This window comes from Pelodiscus sinensis, chromosome 29 (genome assembly GCF_052426305.1).
Source record: "Pelodiscus sinensis isolate ZL-2025 chromosome 29, ASM5242630v1, whole genome shotgun sequence".
Taxonomy (NCBI): Eukaryota; Metazoa; Chordata; order Testudines; family Trionychidae; genus Pelodiscus; species Pelodiscus sinensis.
The window spans coordinates 4,559,543-4,587,069 of record NC_143080.1 but is presented as its reverse complement, the minus strand read 5'-3'; the positions used below and the strand labels follow the sequence as shown (position 1 = coordinate 4,587,069).

The 27,527-nt window shown below is 59.1% G+C and overlaps 2 protein-coding genes across 6 annotated transcripts in view; both read right to left on the bottom strand.

Annotated features, from left to right (window-relative positions):
- Positions 1-878: 878 nt before the first annotated feature.
- LOC102458114 (retinol dehydrogenase 8-like) lies at positions 879-19,352 on the bottom strand. The gene is made up of 6 exons (XM_075911589.2): positions 18,396-19,352; positions 17,186-17,347; positions 15,421-15,600; positions 8,042-8,135; positions 5,389-5,572; positions 879-2,554 (listed from the first exon to the last, which is right to left on the bottom strand). The coding sequence occupies exons 1-6, from the start codon at positions 18,490-18,492 to the stop codon at positions 2,315-2,317; spliced, it is 957 nt and encodes a 318-aa protein (XP_075767704.2). The 5' UTR covers positions 18,493-19,352; the 3' UTR covers positions 879-2,314.
- Positions 19,353-19,411: 59 nt separating this feature from the next.
- Positions 19,412-27,527, bottom strand: part of GRB7 (growth factor receptor bound protein 7) — a 52,855-nt gene continuing 44,739 nt past the window's right edge. For all 5 annotated transcript variants that reach the window (XM_075911587.2, XM_089774075.1, XM_075911584.2 and 2 more), the window contains 5 exons: positions 25,515-25,631; positions 24,881-24,941; positions 24,037-24,124; positions 23,218-23,311; positions 19,412-22,847 (listed from right to left, as the gene is read on the bottom strand). In XM_075911587.2, the coding sequence (XP_075767702.1) occupies positions 22,701-22,847; positions 23,218-23,311; positions 24,037-24,124; positions 24,881-24,941; positions 25,515-25,631 (507 nt within the window). In that variant the 3' untranslated portion in view covers positions 19,412-22,700. The remainder of the gene's footprint in view (positions 22,848-23,217; positions 23,312-24,036; positions 24,125-24,880; positions 24,942-25,514; positions 25,632-27,527) is intronic.

The window sequence follows — 27,527 nt, the reverse complement described above, 5'->3', positions numbered from 1 at the left end:
GACAAGACAAATTAATGAAAACTTGTTCACCCATTTTACAGAGGAGGGGGACTGAGGCATGGACAAATTAAGTGACTTGCCCTAGTTCATACAGAGCTGGGAATTGGCCTCCACCTCCGAGATCTAGTCTGATACCTTCATCACAAACACAGCTTGACACCCTGGGAAACCTACTCGCAGCAGTGATACGTCCCCTACAGAGACAGGACAGATTAAGCTAGATGGGTTTATGAAGGGCATGGTTTGATGGGACAGCATGATCTTGGCAACTAATTGACCTTTCACTATCGGTGGTAAATAGGCCAATGGTGGGATGATAGGAGTTACTATAGAGAACTTTTTCCTGGGTGTCTGGCTGGTGAGTCTTGCCCACATGCTCAGGGTTCAGCTGATCGCCATATTTGGGGTCGGGAAGGAATTTTCCTCCAGAGTAGATTGGCTGAGGCCCTGGAGGTTTTTCATCTTCCTCTGTAGCATGGGGCACAGATCACTTGCTGGAGGATTCTCTGCATCTTGGGGTCTTTAAACCATCATTCGAGGACTTCAATATCTGAGATATAGGTGAGAGGATTATTCTAGGAGGGGGTGGGTGAGATTCTGTGGCCTGCGTTGTGCAGGGGGTCAGACTAGATGATCATAATGGTCCCTTCTGACCTTAAAGTCTATGAGTCTATGAGGAAAGCCTGTTCAGTAATTACGAGTGCACAATCTCATGGCCTCTCTTCTATCTATCTATCTATCTATCTATCTATCTATCTGTCTCCATACTCTCTCTCTCAGATATCTGATGTGCAAACAGAGACCCATCATCCAGGTATATTCAGACATGTCTACATGATCATTACATTTTCCACTCTCAACTTGTCACACACGAGATGTATCGACTGAAGGCGTTTTATTCCATAGTTCACCCTCCGCTCCGTGGGCTCTCCCCTTCCATCGTGGGTTGCATGCCACGCACCATGAACATTGCAAGGGTGCAGCATGCCAGGCCCAGCCCCTCAGACACAGCGCCTCTTGCACGGCGTCGCCCCGACAGCACTGCTTCACACTTGGCACTGACTGTCAAGGACTTGGGTCGGCCTGATTGTGCCTGCCCTGGTATGGTTACCGGAGACACGGTCACCTTCTTGTGAGCAGAAGGGATTGCAACCAGCCTCGCTGAATAGCCTCTGCGTGTGGGCAGGGCTGCAGAGTGGCAGGAGAGGTTATACCCAGGCCAGACCTGGCATTAAAGTGAACTGCTGAAGTAAAGGGATAGACTCATTGACTTGGGTGCTTTTGTGAAAGGGCTGTGAAGTCTGCTCTACTAACGAGCACGAGCCACCCATGGAGGTATCCTGGGGGGGTCCTTCTGGAAGGCGTCCACAAAGGGGACCCCAAGTCTCAGTACGTTTTTCGGAAAGGCGTCCGTGGAGGTTTGTGGCCCTTAGATCTAGCTGGAAACAGGAGACTAGGACTTCTGTGGGGCTACAGGGGCTCCTTGTGGTCCTTTTAATAATCATGTGTCTTCTGCTTAGGCGCCTGGCCCCCAAAGCCAAGCATGTCAGATTGGCACGTTGGTTGGGGCTCCTGGGCGGGCCAGGGGAGAGCAGCGGGGTGGGGACGAGAAGTCAGCAAGTAGGACTTGAGCTCGCACGGCAGTGCTGGGGCTCACCCTTCCCTCCACCCCAGAAAGCAACAGACCCGCTGCCCATTTGCTGCTGTTGAAACTCCCTGGGGGGAGTGTGACGTTGGGGCCGTTAGTGGAAGAAGGAAAATCTTGTGCCTCTAGCTCCCAGGTTCAAATCCAGCCCGGGCTGGCAGCAAACAACAGCGACCATTCCCGGCCCCCGCCTTGCTTACGGACTCGGCTCACACGTGGCCCTGCCGGTGTGGGTCCTGCTAGCTCAGTGGGCTTTGGTGTAAACCAGCGCCGAGGGGAATCGAGACCTTGTCTCCCCTTTGCTCCCTTCCCGCCACGGTGTGCCTCACCCTGCCCTTCCCGCGGTGGCACCAAGAGCTTCTCCCCTGCAGCCTCTAGCTCTTCGTGACAACCTCTTCGCCCCCCCCAACCATGCCTCTTCGCCTCGCCTTCTCCCTGCTCTTTTGGGCGTAAAGGGCACCCTAGAAAATGAAGCCACCGAGTCAGCGTAGAATCATCGAGGAAGGGACCTCGCGTCGTTCTCCAGTCCCCTGTTGTGTTCCTGTCACTTCAGTGGGCCGCAAGCTCCCGGGCCGACTCTGAGAGGCGCATGACCGCTGCCCTCCTTGTCCACGGAGCTTCTCCAGCCTCCTGCCCACTGCCCTCTGAGCCCCGACCCCCCCGCCATTCCTATCTGAAGCCAAGCAACTTCACCCCCTGCCTCATCTTCTGGGCCTGCCACCGGATCACTCGGATGGCCCTCAGGCTGGCGTGCATGAGCGCGTCGTACTTGAAGACCATCTTGTAGAAGGCGTCGGTCATCAGCGCGCCCGTGGGGTCGGCGTGCTTCAGGGCCATCATGGGCGTGTAGACGGCGTTGGTCTGGTGCCGGAAGGGTGGCCGGGCGGCGCTGATCACCCGCAGCGTGTGCTGCAAAGGCAAACGGGCCCATGTGAGCGCTGGGCCATGGGGCACCAGGCTTTGCAACTCCCTCTCCATGACCTGGGAGGCAGGCCAACCCCTGTAGCCAGCTCTGCTTGGCCTGCCCCTCTGGGGTTCTGGCCATGCTGCAGGTGATCGGAGCTCAGAGAGGATGCAAGAGATCCTCTGTGGAACTCCTCGCCGGAGGATGCGGTGGAGGCTAGAACTTTAACAGGGTTCAAAAAAGAGCTAGATAGATTCATGGAGGTTGGGTCCATCAATGGGTATTAGCCAGGATGGGTAGGAACGGTGTCCCTAGCCTCTGTTTGTCTGGAGGTGGGTGACAGGGGAGGGGTCACGTGAGGATTCCCTGTTGTGTTCCCTCCCTCTGGGACATCTGGTGTTGGCCACTGTGGGCAGACAGGATACTGAGCTGGATGGACCTTTGGTCTGACCCAGTCTGGCCGCTCTTATGTTTCAATGTCTCCTGGCTTCACTGGGCTGCCTCCCTGTCCAGCCCCCATGGTGCCAAGGGAAAACTGAGGCGCGGGGCAGGGAAGTGACTCACTCCAGGTCACCCGGAGGTCGGGGTCAGAGCTGGAAACAGAACCCAGGAGTCCCGGCCCCCACGCCCACACTGTAACCACGAGACAAGCAGCAGCTGTTTACAGGATACCGGCGCTCGATGGAGCAGCGATCTCATCGGCCGGGGGAACCCCCCCTCCCCCTCGCCCCGCCATTTCCTATGCATCATCTTCCCTATGCGGGGGAGGAGGTGGTGTCTAAGGATTTGTGAATCATGGGGCAGAGGAGGCAGCACCGCGGATCAGCCCCACCAGCGCGCCAGAGACGCGGCGATGGGATACATCCCAGGGTGGGGCAAAGGCCTGGCTCCCACCCCAAACCCCCAAACCTCATCTCCTGGGGACTAGCCCCCTAACCCAAGCCTCCCCCTCCGCCCGGGCCCCTGCTGCCCCTGGGGTGAGTCACGGAGAACCTGAGAAATGTTGGGCCGGAAGGAAAGGTGAGAAATTAGCAGATCCAGGCCTTGGTACGGAGGCAGGACCCCGCCAACCCGGAGCCTCTGGGGCAGGGGGTGTTTTTCTGACTTGCTCATAGAAATCCCCACCGATTCCCAAGCTCCCCTGGCGGCCTATTCCAGAGCTTAGCTACCCGCGGGCAGGTTTTCCTAATAGCTAACCTACATCGCCCTGGAAGGCCCCGCGACCACGTGCAGTGGGAGGACCCCCTGGACTTTGTGCAGGGACTTGGGATTCAAGACATACACCCCCGCCCCGTGGGCCAGAGGGCCCCGCTGGGCTCATGGGAGGGGGAGAGTCCTGTGGGCCGGGGGGCCCTGCGGGGCTCAGGGGAGGGGCAGAGCCCCGTGGGCCGGGGTCCGTGCTGGGCTCAGGGGTGGGGGAGAGCCCCGTGGGTTGGGGAGGGGGTCCGTGCTGGGCTCAGGGGTGGGGGAGAGCCCCGTGGGTTGGGGATGGGGGCCATGCTGGGCTCAGGGGTTGGGGAGAGCCCCGTGGGTTGGGGAGGGGGTCCGTGCTGGGCTCAGGGGTTGGGGAGAGCCCTGTGGGTTGGGGAGGGGGGCCATGCTGTGCTCAGGGGTTGGGGAGAGCCCCGTGGGTTGGGGAGGGGGGCCATGCTGTGCTCAGGGGTTGGGGAGAGCCCCGTGGGTTGGGGAGGGGGGCCATGCTGGGCTCAGGGATGGGGGAGAGCCAATCGCAGAGTGTAGAGCTGCTAATCAGCTTGGGGGGGGGGGGGGTGTTCTTTGTGTGCGTTTGGAGGGGGAGGGGTTCGTCCATTTGCCTGTGAGCCCAGGGAGGCGAGAGGAGCTGGGGGGCGGGCGGGCGGGGTGCAGCAGGAGAGGCGTCCGGTGCCGCTCTGCCGCTCAGTGGGGGGAGGTTCTGGCCTCACAGGGAGGGTGGGGAGCATGAGGAATCCAGCCCTGCCATTTGCCCAGCCGGCGCTGGGGCTAGAAGCCCTCACACACCCCATCCAGGTGGGTCCCACCAGCAGCCGCACGCTCAAAACCGCCCCTGCCCATTCCCTGCCCGCCAGGGCAGCTGTGGCCCCAGGGCCCGTGCCAGGCGGGCAGGGCGCGCCAGTGCCGGTGTCAGGGAGTTCCTCCTTACGCAGGTCAGCGGGGCGAGGGCTTTCCTTGCCGGGCTGGAATGGATTGTGGCCGGGGGGGGGTGCTGCTGCCAGGTGTCAATGCTCAGACTTGGCACCTCCTCCTACAGCTGGGACGGGGCTCGGGATGGATCGTGGCATCCCCTGGTGTGCTGGGAAAGCTGGAGATCATGGAGGTGCGACTGGCGCCCTGGGCCATGCTCCGGAAGTGGCAGAGCCTTGAGGGGGAAGGGGCGAGGCCTCAGGTGCAAGGGGCATGGCCTCAGGCAGAAGGGGTGGGGCCTCAGGGAAAAGGGACGGGCCTCGTGCAGAAGGGGTGGGGCCACAGGAAAAAGGGGTGGGCCTCGGGCAGAAGGGGTGGGGCCACAGGAAAAAGGGGCGGGCCTCAGGCAGAAGGGGTGGGGCCACAGGAAAAAGGGGTGGGCCTCGGGCAGAAGGGGTGGGGCCACAGGAAAAAGGGGTGGGCCTCGGGCAGAAGGGGTGGGGCCGCAGGAAAAAGGGGTGGGCCTCGGGCAGAAGGGGTGGGGCCACAGGAAAAAGGGGCGGGCCTCGGACAGAAAGGGTGGGGCCGCAGGAAAAAGGGGTGGGCCTTTTTCCTCGGTGGAAGGGCCGTGGTGTCGGCCTGTGTCCAGACGTGGGCGGGCGATGCCGATGGGACGGGCGTGCCGGGAGAGAAGGGGCACCCCCGCATGTCCTTTTACCTCTGCTATGTCGCTGGGAGTCTGCCCCAGGCTGGAGAAAATCGCCTTGGAGTTCTTCAGGTAGAGGTTGGAGAACATGTCTGCCGTCTCAGGGTCGGTGGCGGAGTAGTCCGCGTTCTCCGCCTCTTCGTAGAGCTTCGTCTCAAACTCCGTCACCACCGGCCCGGGCTCTATCAGGCTGACGCTGGAAACACACGCACGCAGAACAGCCCCTCTCAGCCTGCCATGCATGGGGCGACTAGAAGGCCAGAAGAACCCCCTCTCGCCTGACCTCCCCGCACTCCGGCAGGGACCAGCCCCGCCGTCGTGCCACCGAGGCACCTCCTACCGCGTCAGATCAGCCCAGGTTAACGTCTCCTAGGGAACCACGCCCTGTGACATCATGCCACCGCCTGGGTGATCCGGGGACACTGCCCGGTGACGCTGTGCTCACGAGGGGGAGCGATACATCCCCGTGTGGGAACGTCCCAGCCGTGCGTGCCGACGTTCACACAGAGAGGTTGCCTCGCCTGGCACTGAGGGGCTATGAGGAGGGCAGGGCCAGGTCCTGAGCCGTGTCCTGGCAGAACTAGCTGTGGCAAAGCCCTCGCCCTTTGCAACACAGACAGATCCCACGACCGCTCACTGGGGCACGTGGCTGTTCTGGTATCTGTCGCACGGACTCTCGGGTCCTAGGGCAAGAACAGCCTCACCAGCTCCTATCAGCTGAGCACAAGTTCCTTCCCCTGCCTCAAGCTACCCCTCACCTCTGCACGAGGCACTAGTGGGGCGGCCTTTTCATGCCCAGGCCTGTTCCTCGTGCCTGCCCCTGGCGTGCGCTTCCTTGGGAACTCCCGGCCTGCGAGAGAGGCCAGAGGCAGGCTGCACTAGGATGAAGACTGGGCTATGGAAGGCAGAGGGGTGGGAACTTGCTTCTCCTTGCTAGAGGATGTGGTGAAGGCCAGGACTTTAACAGGGTTCAAAATAGAGCTAGATACATTCATGGAGGTTAAGTCCATTAATGGCCATTAGCCAGGCTGGGCGCTGGGGTGTCTCGAGCCTCTGTCAGAGGAATGGGCAACAGGGGAGGGATCACTTGGTGGTTCCCTGTTCTGTATATTCCCTCTGGGGCCTCTGGAATTGGACCAAGCCTGGGCAAAATATGGCCCGCAGGCCGAATACGACCCGCTAAGCCACTGGATCTGGCCCACGGAGGCAGCAGGGAGCCCCAGGCAGGCTCCCCAACATGCTGGAGGGGAGGGGGGAAATTTTAGGAGCCGCCCTATCCCCAGCACATTGCCATTGGCCGGTTTCTGGCAGAAACCAGCCAATGCGAGCTGCTTGTTGGAGTAACCGGCAGCCAGGAAGAACCAAGCCCCCTTTCCTCAGCTAAGTTATTCATGAAGCACATGGCCAGGCAGGCAGGCTGGCTGGGAAACAGTTTAAGCTCTGCAGGCAGGCAGGCTAGTATGGCAGCTGGCAGATAAGTCTCTTGGCCACAGCCTGCTTCTGGCACCCCAGCCTTTTCCTGCTCCAACTCTCTGCCCCGCCACTCAACATATCCAAACCCTCTGTCCCCCTATTACACCCATGCCCCCTCCCAGATCTGGCACCCCAATCTCCTGCCCCAGATCACAATCCCTACACTAGGTCACATCCCAAACCCCTGCACTCCAGTCCCCTGCCCTAGGTCACAACCGCCTGTTTCACCCCAGCTCCCTCCCAGACTCCAGTCTCCCTCCTGCACCCCAGTCCCTTACCCCAAGCTCCCTTCGGCACCCAACCTCCATCCCAGACCCCACCTCTGCATTCATATCATGGAAGAGTGCAGCCCTCGATCACTTTCCAAAATCTTGGAGTGGCCCCCCCATCAAAAATTATTGCCCACCCCTGCATTGGACAGTCAGAAGACAGGCCATTGGCTGAGATGGACACTTGAAATCAGCTGGCTCTCGATTGACATCTCCTTGGGGTCTGGGCAGCGTTTTCACGGCCAAGCAGCCGTCGCCCCCGAGGAAAACTCCCCCGAGCCGACTGACCGACGCAGGCGAGGAATCTCTGCCACCGATCAGAGGCCTCCGGTGAGAAAAGCACCCCCGGAAGTATGAGCGGCCGGGTTCCGCTGCGAACGCCCAGGGGCTGTTTCACGCCCTGAGCCTGGCGCACGCAGCATCGCTGAAGGACTTGTTGCTTGATGATAAAATAATGAACAGGCCAAGGGGCATTCCCGGGGCTTGCTCCTGGCTGGGTGGCAGCTGCCGCACCTGGCTTGCAGGTCGCCTGGCAGTGTCCTTGTTTCTTACCCAGGGGAGGGAGCAAAGGGGTGGCAGACCCAGGCTGGTTCCGGGGTGGGAGTGCTTGTCAAAAATGTCCCACAAGAGAGAACCTCACACCTGTGCCTGGGAGAGCCGCTGCTTAGCAAATGAATGCTCCAGGGTGGATATCTGTCATCACTGCTTAATCCCAGGACAGTAGCCCCACGAAATATTCCAGGGTCTGTTTCCGGTTTAACAACAGGTATTGAAGCTAATCTCAGCTGTCTGTGCCGGTCGATCCCACGCCACCGGCACCCCAGGGATGGCCCCCCACCCCCGTGTGATATTTTTAGCTCCTCTCCCGAGAACAGAGGCCTGGCGGCACCCGACACCCCTCAAGGCAGATTCCCGCAACTCACAAGACGTTGAACTTCAGCGCCTGGACGACGAGGCTTTCGCAGAACCCTTCCACGGCAAACTTGGAGGCGGTGTAGATGTCATTGAACATGATGCCTGGAAGAAAGAGGCAGGGGGTAGAAGGCAGCCACGAGAATGGAGCGGCACCAGTGACAACCTGACTGCCGCCGCCGCTGTGGGTCCGCCCGGCCGGGCACCGCAAGCCCTCGGCCGAGTCTCGCGCATGTTGGCTGATACATGGCGAGGAGCTTGTGGCAGGCAGGGGCTAGGGCAATAATTTCCCACACTTAATGAATGTTGGTCCACGGTCACGGGCCGGTTCCACCCCTGGAAGGGGCAGGGCCTGGGGTCGAAGGGGCGGGGCTTGGGGCTAGCGTCTCCCCAGAGTTGTCTGAGGCCAGAGGCTTTGAATTAAAAACACAGCAAAGGGCTCTCAGTGCCCGGCCCTGCCACTACCGCGTTGCCTGGGGTTACTGCGGCGATTTAAAGGGCTCGCAGCTCTGTCGCCTTCCAGGGTACTTCTGCAACTGGGAGCCATTTACATAGGATCCGTCTGCCTGAGCCACCACCTGGAAATTCAGTGGCCTGAGCAGCAAGTTATAAATAGAAAGTGGCCAGATGCATCCGTGGGCCGGAAAGTGTTAGGTGGGCCGGCTCCTGGGCTAGAGGGATGTGGTGTACAACGGGTAATCAGGGGGTCGCTAGTGGTTGGAAACAGTCCACGGTTGGCCCATTGGCCAGTCCCAGCTCTCTCCGCTCTCCGAGGCAGCGTGGGAACGGCTCCGTGCAACGCTGGGCCCTGGCGCCGAGTGCTGGGGCTCATGTGGTCTGGTGGGTGTAGCCCGGGCGTGGGACAAGGGCACGACAGAGCTCTGCAAGGCAGCCTTGTGAATGGGCCACGAGGCATCCCAGCTCCCCAGCCTGTGGACATGAGATAAGGCTGACCCCGACGCTGAGAAACCCTCCGACTAAATAGATGACAATCCCCGGCCTGGCTCTCGCTCTGTCCCCGTTCGTGTGCGAGGTCCCTGCCCCGCGTGGCCACTCGGAAGGTCGTGGCACTGACACCGTCTTGCTCCGAAACCACAGTTCCCCACCCACCCCAGCTGCTCTCCAGAGTCCACTGGCAGTAGAGGGCCTATGGCACACAGCAGGCAGAGATGAATCCCTCCACCTCTGGGCCATGGTGACACCAGCCCCCTAGCGATCTCGTCATGGAGTTACCCATCAAGACGTCAGGCGCAGTGGTGCAGGCGGTAGCTGGGGAGTGCGGTGGGTTGCGGGGGCAGGAACACCCCTCCCCACGCCTGGCCTACCAAGGCTTTTGTGTTTGCTCAAAGTTCCACAGGCCACGGAGCTACGGGCAAGACCACGACCCGACCACTTTTACGCAGCGGCCCCGTCTGCGATCAGCATGGTGGACGCCAGAGCAGTGCAGAGGGATGGGTCCCCTGGTGTTGTGGGGACCCATCTCCCCGGCTGAGAGAGCCCCAAGTCCCTGAGGTGGGAGGCAAAAGGGCCCCAGCTGGGAGACCAGAATTCTCTCCCCTCTTCGCCTCCCTCCGTCCCCAAGAAATACCTGACTTGGCACTGCCAGGCAGGAGGGATTTTTTGCGCCTGTAACTTTGTGTCGAAGTCCTGACTGGACTTGGTTCAAACATGCAGCAGTCCTGTGGCACCTGAGGCCTGGTCTGCACTAGGGCCTTAGCCCGAAAGAACCACCCCGAGGTCGAATTTGTACGTGATGCGTCCACACTACCAAGCCCGCTATTCCGGAATAAGGGGCCGTGGAATTTGAACGCTGTAGTTCTGCTTTTCCTGAGGCACCACGCTATTCCCGAACCTGTAAGTCCGAAATAACATTAGTGTGCACGCCTCCGTGCCGCTAATTCGAATTAATTGGCCTCCAGGAGGCCTCCTGCAGTTCCCCAGCATGCTTCCTGGGGCTCTGAGTCTGATTTGGCGCGTCCACATTAACGGAGCCTGCCCCGGGCTACATTCGACGCTTCCTCGTAGTGAGGACACGGAACTTCGAATATGTAAAATCGGGTGCCCAGATGTCGAACTTAGTAAATTTGAAATAATCTCCTAGGCTATGTCTACACTGGCGGGTTGTTGCACCAGAGATATGTAAATGAGGCTAAGCGTGGAATATCACCAAGCCTCGTTTGCATACCTAATGAGCCGCCATTTTTGCAGAAGAGGCTCTTGCGCCAGAAGGAGCTGTCTACACTGCCCCTTCTTGCGCAAGAAAAACCCTCTTGCGCAATGCCGTTATTCCTGAAAATAATCAGCGTAGCCTCATTTGCATATCTCTGGCGCAAGATCGCACCAGTGTAGACATAGGCCTAGTGTAGGCATGGCCTGAGAGACTAACAAAAATATATAGTATCGTGAGCTTCCGTGGCTCACTCCAACTCATCTGATGAATTGGGCTTTGCCCACGAAAGCGCATGAGTCTATATATTTCGGTTGGTCTCCAAGGTGCCACGGGATCACGCGTGGTTTTTAAAGTGCCAGACTAACACGGAGGCCCCCGTGCGACTGGTGGACTTTGTTCAGCGGGTAATGTCCCAAGACGAGAGCGGCCACGGTCTGGTTCACACATGTGGACTGTGCGTAATTCTCCTCTGCAATTAGATTTGCATCAGGCTGATAAGGAAGGATTTCCTGATGCTTGTACTTCATAAGGGATGGTTATTTTTAGCCCCCAGACTGTACTGTAAACCCACAAAGTGCCTCACCACAGCTGAGAGGAAAAACCCAGCAACAAAAGAAGCCAGCCCAGCTGTCCGCGAGCTCAGCAGCGTACGTAGCACGTGGAAAGCTGCGATTTAAAGCAGGAATGGACTTGCTGGGGCACGGGGCGTGTAGAAGTTCTCCAGGGTCTTTCAGTGGACACTTACTCCTCTCATGTCAGCAGTACTGAATAGGGTCAGCAGTACTGCTCCAGGTGCAGATGCTGCCGGCATCCCCCATATAAACCACTGCGCCCCGCCCTCCGTCCCCCCCCAGTGATGCCTCAGTCTTATTCCAGACCTGTGCATAATTGGGGGATTTTGCAGCCTTTGCCTGAAATCGCTGTCACTGTGGAAGGCGGGAAGAGGGGGGGGGGGGCGTGCTTCTGGGCTAGATGGACCTTGAGCCAGAGATAGGCCAGCAGCCTCCACTGCCTTGAAACCTCCCAGGTACCTGTGTCTTCGCTGTTACTTATTTGTGGCCGCAGGATGTGTAGGGACCGTGGGGAGATCAGGGCCCCCTCGTGCTCGGTGCTGCACATCCACCTCGTAAGAGTCCCTGCTCCAGAAAGACTGCAGTCTAAACGTGGGAGGGGAAACTGAGTCATGGAGCGAGGCCGTGACTGGCCCTAGGTCACCCCGCTGCTCGGTCGCAGGGCCGGGACCAGACTCCAGGAGCCCTGATTCCCAGCCTTGCGCCTCCTCCGCCAGCTCGGGGGGGCTGCTGCCGATCAGAGTCCCAGGTGAGCTGGGGCCTGTAGGTGGAACTGAGGCAGGCCCAACGGGCCTCCTGCCAGTGCCTGAGCAAGGCAGCGGGTCCCCCGAAAGAGCCTGAGGTGGCAAGGAAGCAGGAAGGAAGCTGTCACAGAGCAGCAGCGAGCAGGTGGCACCCGTCTGAGACCCTTGCGGAGGTCGGGGGGAGGCATTTGGGCCTTGAAGCCGGAGGCAGAGAAAGCTGGAGAGAAGCTTCAGAGTGTCCAGCCAGGAAAACCCTGAAACACCCGGGGGTGCTTTTCGGGGAGAAGAGGCCACATCCAACTTATAACTCGGAGGGGGGGAGGGGAAGAACCATTTTGTGGGTAGGGTTGCCAGGTGGTTTAACAAAAAATACCCACCCCCCCACCCCCCCAAAAAAAAACACTGGGGAAAAAAATTCTCCTGTGGAAAAAAAAGGGGAGGACACCAAAGTTGTTGAGCACAAAAAAAAAAAAAAAACCAGGCCCTGTGCCTTTAAATGGCCCGTGCTCCTCATTTCCCCGCCGCCACCAGGCGTGGCAGGGGAAAATTGTCCCCGCTGGGCTTCTGTCCGAGAGAAACGGGAAATACCGGACATTTCACATGTCCGGTATTTTCTGGGTTTTTTTTACCAGACGGGGGACCCAACTAATGGACAATCTGAGCGAAAACCAGACACCTGGCAACTCTATTTGTGGGTGTTTATTTTGAGCTTGATGCTGATAAAACAGCCCCTGAGAGAGAGATTATGAAACAGAGAGAAGCCTTTTGGGAGCTGTGGAGCACTCCATGAGGGGAAACTGAGGCAGGATGCAATAGCAACTCCCCCGTCCCTCCCCCCCCCCCCAGATCTTGAGGGGGCAATCAGGAGGCGGCTGGCGTGGTTATGGTCACACAAACAAACCCCATGTTCTCTACAAGCCAGGGCTAAGGATGCCAGGCCCCCAACGGGTGCAAATCAACGTCAGGTGACGCCACCTTGGGTCAGCCGCGTCCCAGCCTGAGCCGGGCCTGGCTTCTGGCGGCAGTGCACCAGCTCTCGCGGCCTGGCGGTAGCTGCTTTCTTGTGACCTCTGCTCCGGGCCAAAGGGCCACATTAGCGCTGGCTGACAGAAAAGGTGGGGGCCACCATCCATGACAAACCTTCCCCTCCCGGCCTGCTGCCGTGGCGCGGAGAGAGTTAGTCAAAGCCTCACACGCCACAGGGCAGAGAGGAGACGGCGCCTCTCGCTCCTTCCATGTCGCTGAGCCGAGCCCGGCTCCGGCAGGGGTCTGGCGTTGCGGGGGGACGGCAGCCGTCATCCCGGGTCGGCCAGGAGACCCGGCTGAGGCCGCGGATACCAGCGGTGATGTCCCTGCGTGGGACCCTGCCAGCAGGCGCTCTCGTTCCCTTGAGGGGTTATGTTGCTTTAAATAAATTATTACACAACCCCAACGGTGGGGGGGGGGGCGGGGCTGAAACCTCAGCCCCCCCCCAATTCCTGCCACCCTGGTAGGAAATCAAAGTTCCTCCCCCTGGCAGGGGTACGGGGGGTAGATGGGCCTCGAGCCTGATACAGGAAAGCAACATGTCCTTGGCGTTTTCACTGTTATTTCTTTGCGTTCCAGGGAGGTGGCGAGACCGTGAGTGAGATGGGGGCCCCCTCGTTCTCGGTGCCGCACATCCTCCTGCTCCAAAAAGATTAGCCTCTAAAAACGACCAAAAGATGGGAGGGGAAACTGAGGCACGCAGCCAGGCCGTGACTGGCCCAAGGTTACCCAGCAGTTCGGGACCAGAATCCAGGCAGAGCCCCGATTCCCAGCCTGGCGCTTCCTTTGCCAGAGTCCAAGGACTTCAGCCCCTGGGGCTCGGGCCCCGGGCCACGGCAAATCGAAGCCTGCCCTGGAAGTCCCATTCAAACGGGGTCACTCCTTGGTGTCCCAGTCCCTTGTCTGAGAACTGCTGATTTAAATATGAACCAGACAGATCCCAGGCCAAGGCGCTAGGCTGCCCAGATGCTGTTAACACCAGGCTGGAATCTCAGGAGTATTAAACGATCCACTTAACGGGAATTGAACCCAGGACTGACAGAAACTTCCTTCCGCCCATCGTCACCGAGCCTCGGCCGTCTCCACAAAATCCCTTTTTGTGGTTCCACCACCACCCACGATGGGTCAGTTTCACGCTAGCTTGGGGCAGACAAGACTCTGAAAAGTGAGTCATTTCAATTGTAAGTTCCTTGGGGCAGGGACTTTGCTCTGTGTCTGTACAGCACCAAGCACAATCTATAAGATTTTCCTTCCTAATCCCCTAACTCCAGGAGCTGGGGCTTTGAGAAAAAACCCATGAAATAGCACAGAATGAACAAACGAGTCTCTGCACATGTGGGTGAGACCGGAGACTGGCTCCCGGCTCCAACAATTTTAACAACTGTAAAGCTTGACAACGATCATGTCTCAGAGAGGAGATTAAAACGCCACAGCACAGGTGGAAAAATCAGGCCCTTTTTAGTGACAGATAGACACATACTTATCCAAAGCCAGAAACCGGCATCCTTATGTGGTGGCTGCCAGTTTGGATAACACTCCGGTAACCGACAGTGGGACCTTCCGTTCTAAAGCCATAAAGTTGCTACCACTAGAGCTGAAGGCAGAGATGTATAGGTTGAACCTCTCTAATTCGGCACTCTCTGGTCTGGCAACCTCCGTGGTCCAGCAAGATTTGAGCTCGCCGGATGTCCACTTAGCATGGGTGTGGACAAGTTTCCCACGGTCCCATAAAGTTTGTTTACAGCCACCGGTCCTGGCTTTCAGGGCATGTCTACACTAGGAAATTATTTCAAAATAACTAAAATCGGCTTAACAACAAAATCGAAATAGCGTGTCCCCACGACGAAATTAGTCCAAGGCAGGCTCCGTTAATGTGCATGCGCTACCTCGACTGAAGTAATTAGTTCGAATTCCTCTGGGGAATAGTTAGTTTGAAATAGCAGCACTGGCACGGACACGCTACTGCTATTTCGAAATCACTATTTCGAAATGAGCGTTGTTCCCCGAGGAAAGCAGAAGGACAGATTTTGAAATAAGCAGCCCGTTATTTTGAAATGCTGGGCCTGATAGGTGCATCTACACTGCACCATTATTTCAAAATAACAATGTGACCGTCTACACAGTAATTCCATTATTTCGAAATAATTTCAGAATAACGGATGGCTTATTCCGATATCTGTAAATCTCATTCTACGAGGAATAACGCCTCTTCCAAAATAGCTATTTTGAAATAAGGCGTGTGTAGACTCTCCACAGCTGCTATTTCGAAATAGCCTTTCGCCAGGGCTTTTCTTAGTTATTCCTCCCCAGTGCCTCCTGGGGCTCTACATTGAGACAGCACGGCTACATTAGGAATCCGGCCTCGGACTTATTTTGAGGCTTCCCTGGAGTGTAGACGGGCTATTTAGCTATTTCACAATAACTCTTCTGGAATAGCTTATTTCAAAATTAGTGTGCAGTGTAGACATACCCGTAGTGTGGACGCGCCGCTTATACATTCCACCGAAGGGGGGATATTTCCAAGTAATGCCCTCGTGTAGACCAGGGCTCAGGGTTTGGTGCTGCTCTTTAGTGCTAATTGAGCCCTAAATGTCGTCTCACAGCCCAGTAAGCAGTAGGAGTGCCGATAATACAACTAGACAATACTGACCCTCCGTGGTCCGGCAAATTCTCTGACTCCCAAGTGTGCCGGACTAGAGAGGTTCCGCCTGGAGTTTGACGTTTGTATTTGGGGCGGCAGCTCCAGGCAGCACAACGGGGGGTGCAAACGCTGCGCCTGAGATTTGCAGTTGCGGGGGGGGGGGGGGGAACACCAGGACAGAACCAATGTTGCACAGCTGTTGGGGGATGCTCCCCCTCCTCCCCCCGCCGTCACCTACCTTGCAGGCCCATCACGCTGCTGATCACCACGATGTGCCCGCTCCTCCTCTTCTTCATATCCGGCAGCACCTCCTTGATCATCCGCACCACCCCAAAGAAGTTGGTCTCCATCACGCTCTTCATCTCCTCGATGGTCTGGCACTCAATGGGGCCAATCATGCCCACCCCGGCATTGTTAACTGCAAGACACGGACGAGTCGTGGGGCATCAGCAAGGGGGCCCCTCCCATTGGGGCAGCAGCGTTTGCATGGGCTCCAGTGCCCAGAGGCCCACGTGCAAGGCCTGGACAGGTCTTCACACAGGCCTGCACTGGTGCAAACCCCTGGGGGGCAGCTCGGATTGCTTAGCTGAGGATTCCCTCGCCCCCAGCATCTGCTTTCAGGTACGTTGGTGCAGCATGGGCACACTAGCCCAAAGAAGGCCCCTGAGGAATCTTACAAATGAAAATCCAGCCTGGGTTCTGCCTCTCACCCTTCAGGAGAGTTGAGCCTTTCGGGTTTGTCTTTTCAGGCTGCGCTCAGCAGCCACCAAAGCTGGGGCCTTACTTTGAAAGCCAACGCTCTCATCCAATCCTAAGACCAGTGTGCCCTCTAATTATTTTCCTTCCGTGTGTGGAATAATTTTGTTTCTGTGCACCGAAGTATGTGCGGATGTGCACCAGTAGAAGAAACACAGGTTGCTGGCTGCAGGTGCTCTGCTAATCCGCTGGCCGGAACTTGAATCTATCCTGGGTGGCCGCCCTGGTGCTAAGCTTCCAGGGAGCACACGCTGAGACTCACGGTTGCAAGCACTGGATGCTCCATGGGTGTGCGTCTCTGGTTACAGGCCCCATGGGGCAGGGAGGCAAAAATGGGGGGCAGACCCATGTCCCCCGAGTGGAGGATCCTGGCCAGATTGAAGGGCGTGGCATTGCCACCCAAAATGCAATGCCGATTTGACCCTAACCCAGGCCCCATCCTTAGCTAGCCACAATCCAGGTCCACCCTGACCCTGGAGGCCATTGCAGTGAATGGGCCATGTGGTTTGGCTTCCAGCTGACGGCACGAGTCCAAGAGGCTCTGTATGAGATGGCTGAGCAGGGGCGTTCAGCTTGGCTCTAGCGCGGCAGGAGAGCCGAGCTCCGGGGGTGGGAGCGCCAGACCCGCATTGTTCCGTAATCCCAGGAGAGCCCGGGGGGGGGCCGACCTACATAACTTTCACGGATCAGCCGCAGCAAGCAGGGAGCCGCATCGAGGTCAGGCGCTCCTGCGATTAAGGACGTGACTCAGGGCCAGCTGAACGGCCGGCAGCCTCTGACCCAGCCCGAGGGCGTCCGTGGACGGCCTGCCTGCTTCCCCCTCGTGGCGGTAAAGGTCGTGGACGGTGCGCCGTGGAGGCGGGGAGGGCAAACACGCCAAGGGGGCGGGGAAAGGAGAGAGGCGCGGGGGGGGGCGGCCCTCGTTAGCGGGGGAAGAACACGCAGGGAAGGGCAGGCATCCGCTGGGACAGGACCAAGAGGCTCTAGCCCCGGGGGTCTGCGACCCATGGCTCTGGAGCCAGCTCCGGCTCGGCGTGCAGCCCAGTCTGGCTCTTTGCCATGCCCAACACGCCGGCAACTTTCTGCATTCCAGTGGTTCCTCTTTGGCGGCCGGTCTGGCGGGGGAGGTCGGGACGTGCAGGGGCGTCGGGGAGCACGTGGGAGGGGCGGATACGCATGGGTGTGGGGGGGGAGAGACACCAGGCACGGAGTGCAGTGGGGGGGTAGAGGCAAGCGGGGACCCTCACCCAGTATGTCGACGTGCCGGTTGGGGATGCCGTTGAGGCAGCGGCGGATGGATCGCTCGTCGCACACGTCCAGCTGCCTGATCTCCAGCGTCTGGTGCAGGGAGGCCCCGGCGGCCGCTTCCAGGCCCCCTCTCTTGTCCAGGTTCCTCATGGTGGCGATGACTGTAACACAGAGCAGCCTGCGGCAGGCCCCAGTGATGCTGCCGGGCGGGGGGGGGGGGGGGGGGGGGCAGCGATACACGACGCGCTTCCCCTGCTACTCCCACGGCAGCAGGGCTCGGGCCTGGCTAGGGGCTGTACCGCCTAGCCGGGATCAGCCCCCCAGCCACATCCTCAGGGCAGGGTCGCCTGGAGGATTCAGGGAGCCTGGGGCAAAGCAATTTCGGGGGCTTCTTCCTGGCACTCCCTGTCTCAGACCTTCTTGTGGGGGCCCCTGTGGGGCCTGGGGACCCCCTCCCTCCCGGGCGGCCGTGCCTCAGGGAAGATGGCAGTCGCGCTAACTTAGATCCAGGCCAGTGGGCCGGCTTTCCCCCTCCCCTCGCTGGGATCCCAGGCACTGGATCACACGTTCCCCCTCGTCTCCTCACTGGGATCCCGGCCTCTGGATCACATTTAAGGTGCCCAAACCATCCTGGGAGGAGAGCAGGTGGGGGAAACGCCGCTAGTCCACTTCGTTGGGCTGTCCCACGTGTGTTCTAAGCTGGGGCCCCTACCCCGGGGCGGAGGGGCAGGGGAAAGACCCATCAGCCTCCCCATTTCTTCCCCTTTAGGAGGAACGATTTGTTTTACCTTCTCAGGATTCAACACTCTGCCCCATCACTCCTGGCTTGATCCCCCCTCCCCCCGGCACCTGGGGGGCAGGTTTCCCCACATGGCTGAGCAGAGGGATGGGAGACGTGCCCCACAAAGCCAAATGGGCCTGGCTGTGTCCAATAGGCCGGGTACCAGATGCACCCCCAGCCCGGCTGCGTACAGGCACAGAAAGGGCCCCGCACCAGAAAGGGAGCTGCTTGGCTCTTTCCCCTTCTTGCTGCCGTGCTCCGGGCCTGGCGCCATGGGGCAGGAGCTCTGGGCGTGGCAGTGGGGCGCGCACGGCCCCTCCCCGCTGCAGGACAGTCGCGGGTCTCCCCGGACCCAGCTCCATCCGGGCGGGAGCTGGGCATTTGCCCCCAAGTGCCCGGCGCCGGGGGCCCCCCTGCGAAGCGCTTACCTCTGAACCGCTGCTGTTTGTCCCGGGCCATTTTCGCAGCCAAGGCCAAGCCGATGCCGGAGGAGCAGCCCGTGATCAGCACCGTCTTGGGGGCCATGCTGCTGCCGGGGACGACGGGGCACCCGGGTGGTCGGGTCTGGGTGAGAGGGGCGGGCGCAATCGGGGTCCCTCCAAACCCTCCTGCGGACGGAGAACTCAGGCGGGACGTGCTGGCTCCCTGCTCACATCCTGCTCCGACCGGCCTGATAAAGGACGGCCTGTCTCCCCACTGGCCAGTGCCCAAGCCCTTAATCTTCCGGGCTCCGTTAATCTCAGGATGGATTTGCACGAGGATTCCCGGCTAATCCCCTCCGGCCACCGCCGCACATGACACACAGAGCGCGCCAAGGCGGCCGGCAAACCCTCTTACCCAGCATGCCCGACGTGGGGGGACGAGCGCTGTGCCGGCAGGTCCCGGGCTGGGGCAGGGCGGTCCACGCGCACCGTGGCCACGCTGTGTGGGGCGCCGTGGCGGGAGGGGAGGGCGGATTTCTCCGCTGCCGGCGACACCCCTGGAAGGGTCTCCCCAGCCCTGGTGCACCGAGCCCGCCTCAGGCCTTTGCAAGCCCCTTCTGTTTCACTTTGTTTACCTAGTTCACCCCACGGAGGGGACAACCTGACCCGCTCCCACCTGCTGCCCAGTCCGGCTTCCCACCACCTGGCCCGGTAACCAGTGAACTCTGTGGTAACCCTCAGGCTCACTGGGTGAGCAGTGAGCCCGGGAACCGTTTACATCCGTGGAAGCCAGGCAAAGGGCAGCCCACGCAAAGCGCATCCCTGGCTCCTGCCTCCTGATGGCACCCCCAGGCCCCTTTCCCCTCCCGCCTGCAGTTTAATCGTGGCCTTCGTGGAAGGAGTCTGACGCTGCACGGAGATCCGACGCGCAGCACCCATACGGGACGGTGGCTAGATCCCAAATTCCAGCCCCCCTCCCCGGGCCGCCCTTCCCCCACCAAGGAAAGCCACGGAGCCAGGTGTGAAAGAAACGAGCTTTATTTGTAGCGAGAAGATTTGGCCGTCGCTATAAATAGAGAGAAATCTGCCTTCCGACAGGGCTCACTCGGGGGATGTTCCTCTTTTTTTTTTTTTGTACAAAATAAAAGCAAGGCTATGAAAAAATAACATTTCTTACCGCTTGTATAAAACACATCACAGTTCGACTGGCCTCTCGGATATATACAATACAGACGAGTCTGCCTTCTTGGGGAAGCCCAGGGTCCTTCTAGCGCAGGTGAGCCCCTGCCCCCGGCTGGGTTAGCCGCAGCAGGAGGTGAACCCGGTGATCTTAAGGCCCGCGGGGCTACTGAACCGCCCACCACGATGCGTCCGGGCGACAGCCGGCTCGAGCCGGGTGTAGCGCCGACCGGCAGAATCGAACCCGGGATCTCTGGAGCGTAGTGTATGCGCCAAAAAGCCCGCGGGCTCTCCGACACGGGAGTCTCTCAGTGTCGCGCCATGGGATGCCGCACCACACCCCGCAGGTGTGGGGGTTGCCCATGGAGCAGCTGCCACGAACGGGACACGGCGCCGCACTGAGTGGGTCGCATCTGTCTCCCCTCTTAGGGGTCTTTGGTGCTAGCAGCAGCCCTGGCTTTGGGGCTCTCAGGGGTGCGGGGCTCAGTGCTGGCAGCAGGGTGGAGCGCACAGAGGTGGGTTGGGAAGGACAGAAACCTGCTCCCCCCTCCCCGACTTTCCAGACCTGTGCACGGCCCCCTCCCCGAGTCCTGGCAGCCTGTGTTCCGGGGAGCGGACGCCCCTTTGGGCAGACAAAGGCCCAGTGCAACTCTCCCGTTTCTCTGCTCCCCACCTTCACGCCTGCCCCCAAAGCCCCTCTTCTCCCCCAGCCACGTCTGAAGCCGGGCGTGGGGCCAGCCCCAGCATCTCAACATGGCCTGGCTGGAAGCCCGAGCCTGGAGTCCCCGCACCGCCAGGTTTCCCCGGCCTTTGGCTCAGCCCGAATGCGCCCAGCGGCTGCCCATGGCCCCAGGGAATTGACCGGGGAGTCCAGCTGGCCAACAGGAGGCTGAATATTATCTAGTGTCAATATTGAGGCCTGTGGCCTGATAACGCCTGGCTAACCCCAGCTGGCAAGGCACAGCTCCGTGTCCAGCACCCGACTTCACCCATCAGCTCCGAGTGCTGCCAGGGAGCCCAGGGAGTTGTGGCCATTCCCACCCAGGGAGCAAGTGGGGCGGGAAGGGGACCTGCACTAGCTATGGAAGGCCTACGGCCACCGATCTGCCCCAGGAACGGGGGCTGCCCTGAGGCAGGCTGCTGCTACGGAGAGCACACAGGGGGGCCTGGACTGGGAGCCCCAGGAGGGCGCAGGTTAGACGCAGCCGTTCGGGTGCAGGTCTGACGGAAGGAAGCGGAAGCCTGGAGAGAAAGGCGACGCAGCCGGCCCCGTGTCCCGGCTCCGAGCGGTCCCTGTCCAGAGAGGTCCTGACCCAGGGGAGAAAGTGCACAAGTGGGGAGATCGTCCCCTTGGAGGAGGAGCACCAGACCCTGCCAAAAGGGGTAGGAGTCTGGGGAGGAGGGTGCAGGACACAGCATCCAGGTCTCAGTGGGGCAGAAGTGCTGGGACACGCCACGTGGGACCATCCTTCAGTGCCCGAAAGGGGAGGAGGAGCAGGCAGCTCCCGCCTCGGCTTCCCAAGGGTGCACGGAATACGACCAATAACACGGAGTCGTGGCTGGGGAGGGAGGAGAAACTCTAGGATCAAAACAGATAGAGTGGGCTGGGGTAGAGCCGGGGGCACAGGGACACAGGTGGGAGGGGGAATACAAGCATGGGGGGTTCTGGACCAGAAAGATATGGGGCAGGGAGACATGGGAGCAGAAGGATACGGGGCGATGGGGAAGGGAGAGACAGGAGCAGAAAGAGACGAGGTGGGGGGGCAGGCACAGATGGGAGTGGAAGGATACGGGGTGGAGGGGCAAGGTGAGAGGGAGCGGAAGGATACGGGGCAGAGTGGCAAGGAGAGACAGAAGCGGAAGGATACAGGGCGATGGGGAAGGGAGAGACGGGAGCGGAAGGATACAGGGCAATGGGGAAGGGAGAGACAGAAGCGGAAGGATACAAGGCGATGGGGAAGGGAGAGACAGGAGCGGAAGGATACAGGGCAATGGGGAAGGGAGAGACAGGAGCGGAAGGATACAGGGAGATGGGGAAGGGAGAGACGGGAGCGGAAGGATACAGGGCGATGGGGAAGGGAGAGACAGAAGCGGAAGGATACAGGGCGATGGGGAAGGGAGAGACGGGAGCGGAAGGATACAGGGCAATGGGGAAGGGAGAGACGGGAGCGGAAGGATACAGGGCAATGGGGAAGGGAAAGACAGGAGCGGAAGGATACAGGGCGATGGGGAAGGGAGAGACAGAAGCGGAAGGATACAGGGCGATGGGGAAGGGAGAGACGGGAGCGGAAGGATACAGGGCGATGGGGAAGGGAGAGACGGGAGCGGAAGGATACAGGGCAATGGGGAAGGGAGAGACAGGAGTGGAAGGATACAGGGCGATGGGGAAGGGAGAGACAGAAGCGGAAGGATACAGGGCGATGGGGAAGGGAGAGACGGGAGCGGAAGGATACAGGGCGATGGGGAAGGGAGAGACGGGAGCGGAAGGATACAGGGCGATGGGGAAGGGAGAGACGGGAGCGGAAGGATACAGGGCAATGGGGAAGGGAGAGACAGAAGCGGAAGGATACAGGGCGATGGGGAAGGGAGAGACGGGAGTGGAAGGATACAGGGCGATGGGGAAGGGAGAGACAGAAGCGGAAGGATACAGGGCGATGGGGAAGGGAGAGACGGGAGTGGAAGGATACAGGGCGATGGGGAAGGGAGAGACGGGAGCGGAAGGATACAGGGCGATGGGGAAGGGAGAGACGGGAGCGGAAGGATACAGGGCGATGGGGAAGGGAGAGACGGGAGCGGAAGGATACAGGGCGATGGGGAAGGGAGAGACGGGAGTGGAAGGATACGTGAAGCCACGAGCTCTTGGAAGCCGAGGGGCGAGGGCTCCCTTTGGAACGGTGATTTTCAATCCTTCAGTCTCCTTGAGGACCGGGGGGCCACCCCAGGCTCTCACCCGGCCGGTGCTCACATGACGGGGCTGAGCGATGATGGACGCCCCCGCCAAGGGTGGAGCACAAGCCACGTCCGTGTCCCGCGGCCGCCACTGCCCTGGCCCATGTGGGGCGCAGGGCGGAGGTTGGAGCTGAGGCTGGTCCTGCTCCCGCTGTGCCTGGGCTGTGGCCCGTCGGGAGCCTGTCACAAGGCCACGCACGTGCAGTAATGTCTCAGCTTGCAGGGCAGGATGCCCCGGTTGATTTGGTGAAACTCCACCAGCTGGATGAGATCGGCAAAGCGCGTCTGGCCGTCGTCCATGGTGAAGTAAAGCTGCCCCTCCTCCTCGCTCTGCAGAGAAACCGGGGCGTGCTCAGCTCTCCTGGCCCCTGCTTGCGCACCAGGCCACGGACTTATTGCGCCAACGCTGAAGTGACCTCTCCTGGCCGGAGGTGGCACCGGAGAGAATGGGAGCCTCCCCAAAGTTGTGTTGTCTTTAGGGACTCGCGAAGGGAGAGGTTGGGCGTGTCCCTGCCCTGCTCCCCACAGCGCCTCCTGCTGGGAGAAGCCAGGACTGGAGGAGCTGGGAGCTCCTTTGACACCCTTCCTATCTCTGACTCGCCTCCCCCATGGGTTTGCTGCTTGAGTGAGTAAAGCATGCCCACCCGCACCGCTGGGAAGGCACCGTCTGTGGCAGCTGAGGCTGGAGAGGAGCACTTACCGGCAGGATGAGATAGTGCTTGACTTTCTGTTGGTGGCACAAGGACAGGACATACCCCTTGGGGTTCCGCTGGCTTTCCCGCACCAAGAACACCCTAGAAAAGGGAGCTGTTACCAACGTGCAGCCGCTGCCCACCCAGCCTCCGCTGCCCACCGGGGGGACAGCCCAGAGCAGCTGCTGAGCTTTTCAGTCACCTGTGGAATGCCACGGAAATCCATGCCATGCCCCAGGGGTGAGCTAACCTTCTGCAGGGAGGGCTGGCAACCAGCTTGTCCCACACAGTGGCCGTGCGAGACAACTATAAGGCAGAAAATCCTGCCTAGCTGCACAGCCCTGTGCTAAGGAGGGTACATTCCCTCCTCACCCCAAAACTGATGGGTGCCCTAAAGCATGAAGATCAATTTCCTTTCTCATTTTGTCCTCTCTAGAATCGCTGCTGGTGCTCAGCTTATCCACAAAAGCAGCCCTGCCAACTCTAATTATTCAAAATCATGAGTCGGGCCACAAAAAGCATGAGATTTATCTTTAAAATAATTAGATAGTTTTAAATGAGGGTTTTAAAGTTATTTGTTTAAAAAATAAAGGTGAGATTCTCATGTCACATGTCTCCAGGAGCTGGGACTTTAAGGAAAATGCCTTTAAGGAAACACTTTAAGGAAAATATTGTGAGCCTGGAGATTAAATCGCCGGGCATACACATCTCTGGAACCTCACTAAACACTTGGCCTCTCTGGCATCCTGCAGCAGGGAGTCCCTCAAGTTAATGCCTACTCTGAGTTAATAGAAGCCACATGATCAGTGTTCGAAGTCTGTCCATACCCATCCACTAATCCCTGCTGGATTATCAATCGCTGTGTGTCTTCCCTCGAGATCCGCCCGTGGAACCATGGCTGTGTTCGATGGATGGCTGAGAAGAGAAAATGGAGGAAGAGAAGCTTTTTCGATCTGACTCTTACCAGCTCTTTCACAGAGAAAGTTGGTCAATTGGGGTTTGCAAAACTGAAGGGGTATTGGAGAAAGGAAAAAGGAGAAAAAAAGGCACACTCTTTGCAGCAGGGACTGTCTCTTTGCTCTTTCTCTGCACAGCACCTACTACCAAAGGAGTCTGGTCTGTGACTGCGATTTCTAGGTGCTACCGCACCACAAATAATAAATTAACGTCGCACTGGCCCCAGCTGAGATCAGGGCCCTTTTGTGATGGATGCTGCATAGACACAGAGCGAGACAGTCCCTGCCCAGAGGGCTTCCATGCTTTAGACAGACAAAAGGGAGGAGGGGAAACTGAGGCACAGACCAATCAAGTGACTTGCCCAAGGTCACTCACGGAGACTGTGGCAGAGCCATGGACTGAACATGAGTCTTTATTGAACACCTTTGCTATAAGGCCGTTCCCTTCAACATTCACTTTTAGAACAAGCCCCCATCTCAGTTGCCTTCCACTTTGTGCCTCTGCACTAGCACAGGGAGTGTGTAAGATACCACCCACCCCTCGTGTTTCACGCTCACTTGGCACGGACACCAGGTTCAGAGGAACTGGGCTCATTGTGTCCCGTCAGCGTCCGGTTCTGGCTCCCCATCGATCAAGCCCCGAATCCCGTTAGGAAGGGCCGCTCCTCACCCACCCCTCAGCCAACGGGAACAGGGCAGCGGGATCGCCACTCACTTGTGCTGAGCAGGGAGCCCTGGCCAGGCGTTGGCAGACTGTACCGGTGACTCGTCTTCTTCTGCAGCATGGGAAGGAAGGAGCAGGGCGTTACCGGGCAGTGCTGTCATTAGGACTTGGCGCGATGCTACTTTCATGGGAAACCCAAGCAGAAATCAGCACCCTGGTGAACGGCCTGGGACAGACCCAGACAGGGCAAGAGCCCGGCCGCAGCAGGGGGAACCCACGATGTGAGGGCGACTGTAGGAGCCTCATTCCAGTCTGGCACAAGGACGCTGCATCCTACTGGCAGCGGATGGAGCTGAGCTGAGGGGACCGCACCTCTCCCAGGCTAGAGGAAGAGTTCTGTGGATCTCAGGAGCTTGTCTTTCACCCGCTGAGGTTTGTCCAGTAAAAGATGTCACCTCCCCCGCCTCGTCTCTCTAAAACCGCCCGGGTCATCTCAGCTCCCACCGCACTGCCTCCGCCAGCCAGTTGAAGCGAAACCGGTGCCGCGCCCTGTGCCGATAAGCCGGCCGCCGGCAGCTGCTCGGGTGGCGTGATGACGAGACATGGCCGCAAGGCCGCCTCCGGCCGCAGCCCACTTCCCCGCCTGGCCTCTGACGTCCCGCCCTGCATGGAAGCCCCGACTCACCCGCCACGAATAAGCTTCCTCCAGGGCCACCGTCAGCGCCTCGTTGGGGTTCTCGATCACGCGGCCCGTGCAGCCCGAGAAATCCATGGCCACCAAGGTGTTGTCAGACATGCTCCTCTGGGGGAGGAAGCAAGAGCTGAGAAGAGACACCGGAGCCACAGGGATGGGGAAGAATCATAGAATCATAGAATACTAGGACTGGAAGGGACCTCGAGAGGTCATCGAGTCTAGTCCCCTCCCTCATGGCAGGACCAAATACTGTCTAGACCGTCCCTGATGGACATTTATCTAACCTGCTCTTACGTATCTCCAGAGATGGGGATTCCACAACCTCCCTAGGCAATTTATTCCAGTGTTTCATCACCCTAACAGTTAGGAACTTTTTCCTAATGTCCAACCTAAACCTCCCTTGCTGCAGTTTAAGCCCCTTGCTTCTTGTTCTATCCTCAGAGGCCAAGATGAACAAGTTTGCTCCCTCCTCATAACACCCTTTTAGATACCTGAAAACTGCTGTCATGTCCCCTCTCGGTCTTCTCTTTTCTAAACTAAACAAACCCAATTCCTTCAATCTTCCCTCATAGCTCATGTTCTCTAGACCATTCATCATTCTCCTTGCTCTTCTCTGGACCCTCTCCAATGTTTCCACCTCTTTCTTGAAATGCGGTGCCCAGAACTGGACACAACACTCCAATTGAGGCCTAACCAGCGCAGAGTAGAGCGGAAGAGGGATTTCTCGTGTCTTGCTCACAACACACCTGTTAATACACCCCAGAATCATGGTGGCTTTCTTTGCAACAGCATCACACTGCTGACTCATATTTAACTTGTGGTCCACTATAACCCCTGGAAGGGGGGGCCCTGCACTGGAAGACGCCATGGGACAGAGAATTTAATGCCCTGCAAGCAGCTTTGAGCGGTCCCATTAGGCCAGCTCTGAGTCCTCTCAGCAAGGGAGCTGAGTGCCTCTCGGTGCTGGGACATAGACGTTCTGGGCATACGCAGGGCCTCTTCCTAGCCCGAACGGGGCTTAGAAATCAGAGCTGCTTTATGGGCAGGATCGCATCCTGCCACTGCCCATGGATCCCTGGGTGTTTGCAAAGAACCATTTCCTGGCCAGCTACCTCACTAGGTACCAACCGGCTTCTGCCTGTGCCCCTTCTGCAGAGGTCCCGTAGGGCACGTCACTGTGGACGGATGTGCTCCAGTGACTGCTTGAGGCCAGGCCGGGGGGGTCACATTTTCCAACATGCTACGCCCCTGCTGTGAGAGCCGAGCCCTTCTGACAGCTCTGCTAGGAGGGGGCGATTTGCTGTTTAAAACTAGATCGTTTGGTCCACGGCTAACATGGGTTAACACCGCCGAGCACAGCCCCAGAGCAAGCCGCCCGCCCGCCCCCTGCCAGAAGCTGGTGGTGGCTGCTCAGCTGCTCCCAGGGCGGTGGAGGAGGGGGGCGTGGGATTCGAACCCGCAATCCCAGGCTCCTTCCCCCGCCGGGATCTCAGATCCATGTCAGCTTTGGGGGCGCAGCTAAGGGGCCGACTGGTGCCCGCCGGAGAGTTCACCCTCTGGAGGTGCGGTTAGGAGAGCCACGCAGACAGAACCTGATACGTCACCCCCAGACGGACCCAACGGGTCAGATCCAGGCACCAGTCTCCTTGCCCTCCCCTCGGCACCCAGCACTGACTCCGGAGGGCGCTGTCTGGGGCCAGCTCCCCTTTCGTTCTGTGTTCACGAACTTTCAGAACTGCACCACGCCTGGCTGGCACCGCACGCCTGCCCCGGGAGAGGTGGGTGGGGGAGCCCCAGCGACGGGCCAGTTGCAAATTTCCTCCCACCTAAACTGGTTTTTCAGTGGGAAATTGGGGTTTTGATGAAGCAATTTTTTTTTTTTTGCAAAACATGACCATTTCTGAAAAACAAACTCCCCCACGCCCGGAAAGGCTTGATTTGGAAAGCCTGCCACCGTGCCTCATGGGAGCTGTAGTTCAGTTGGCCCCTGCTGCCATGCTTCTC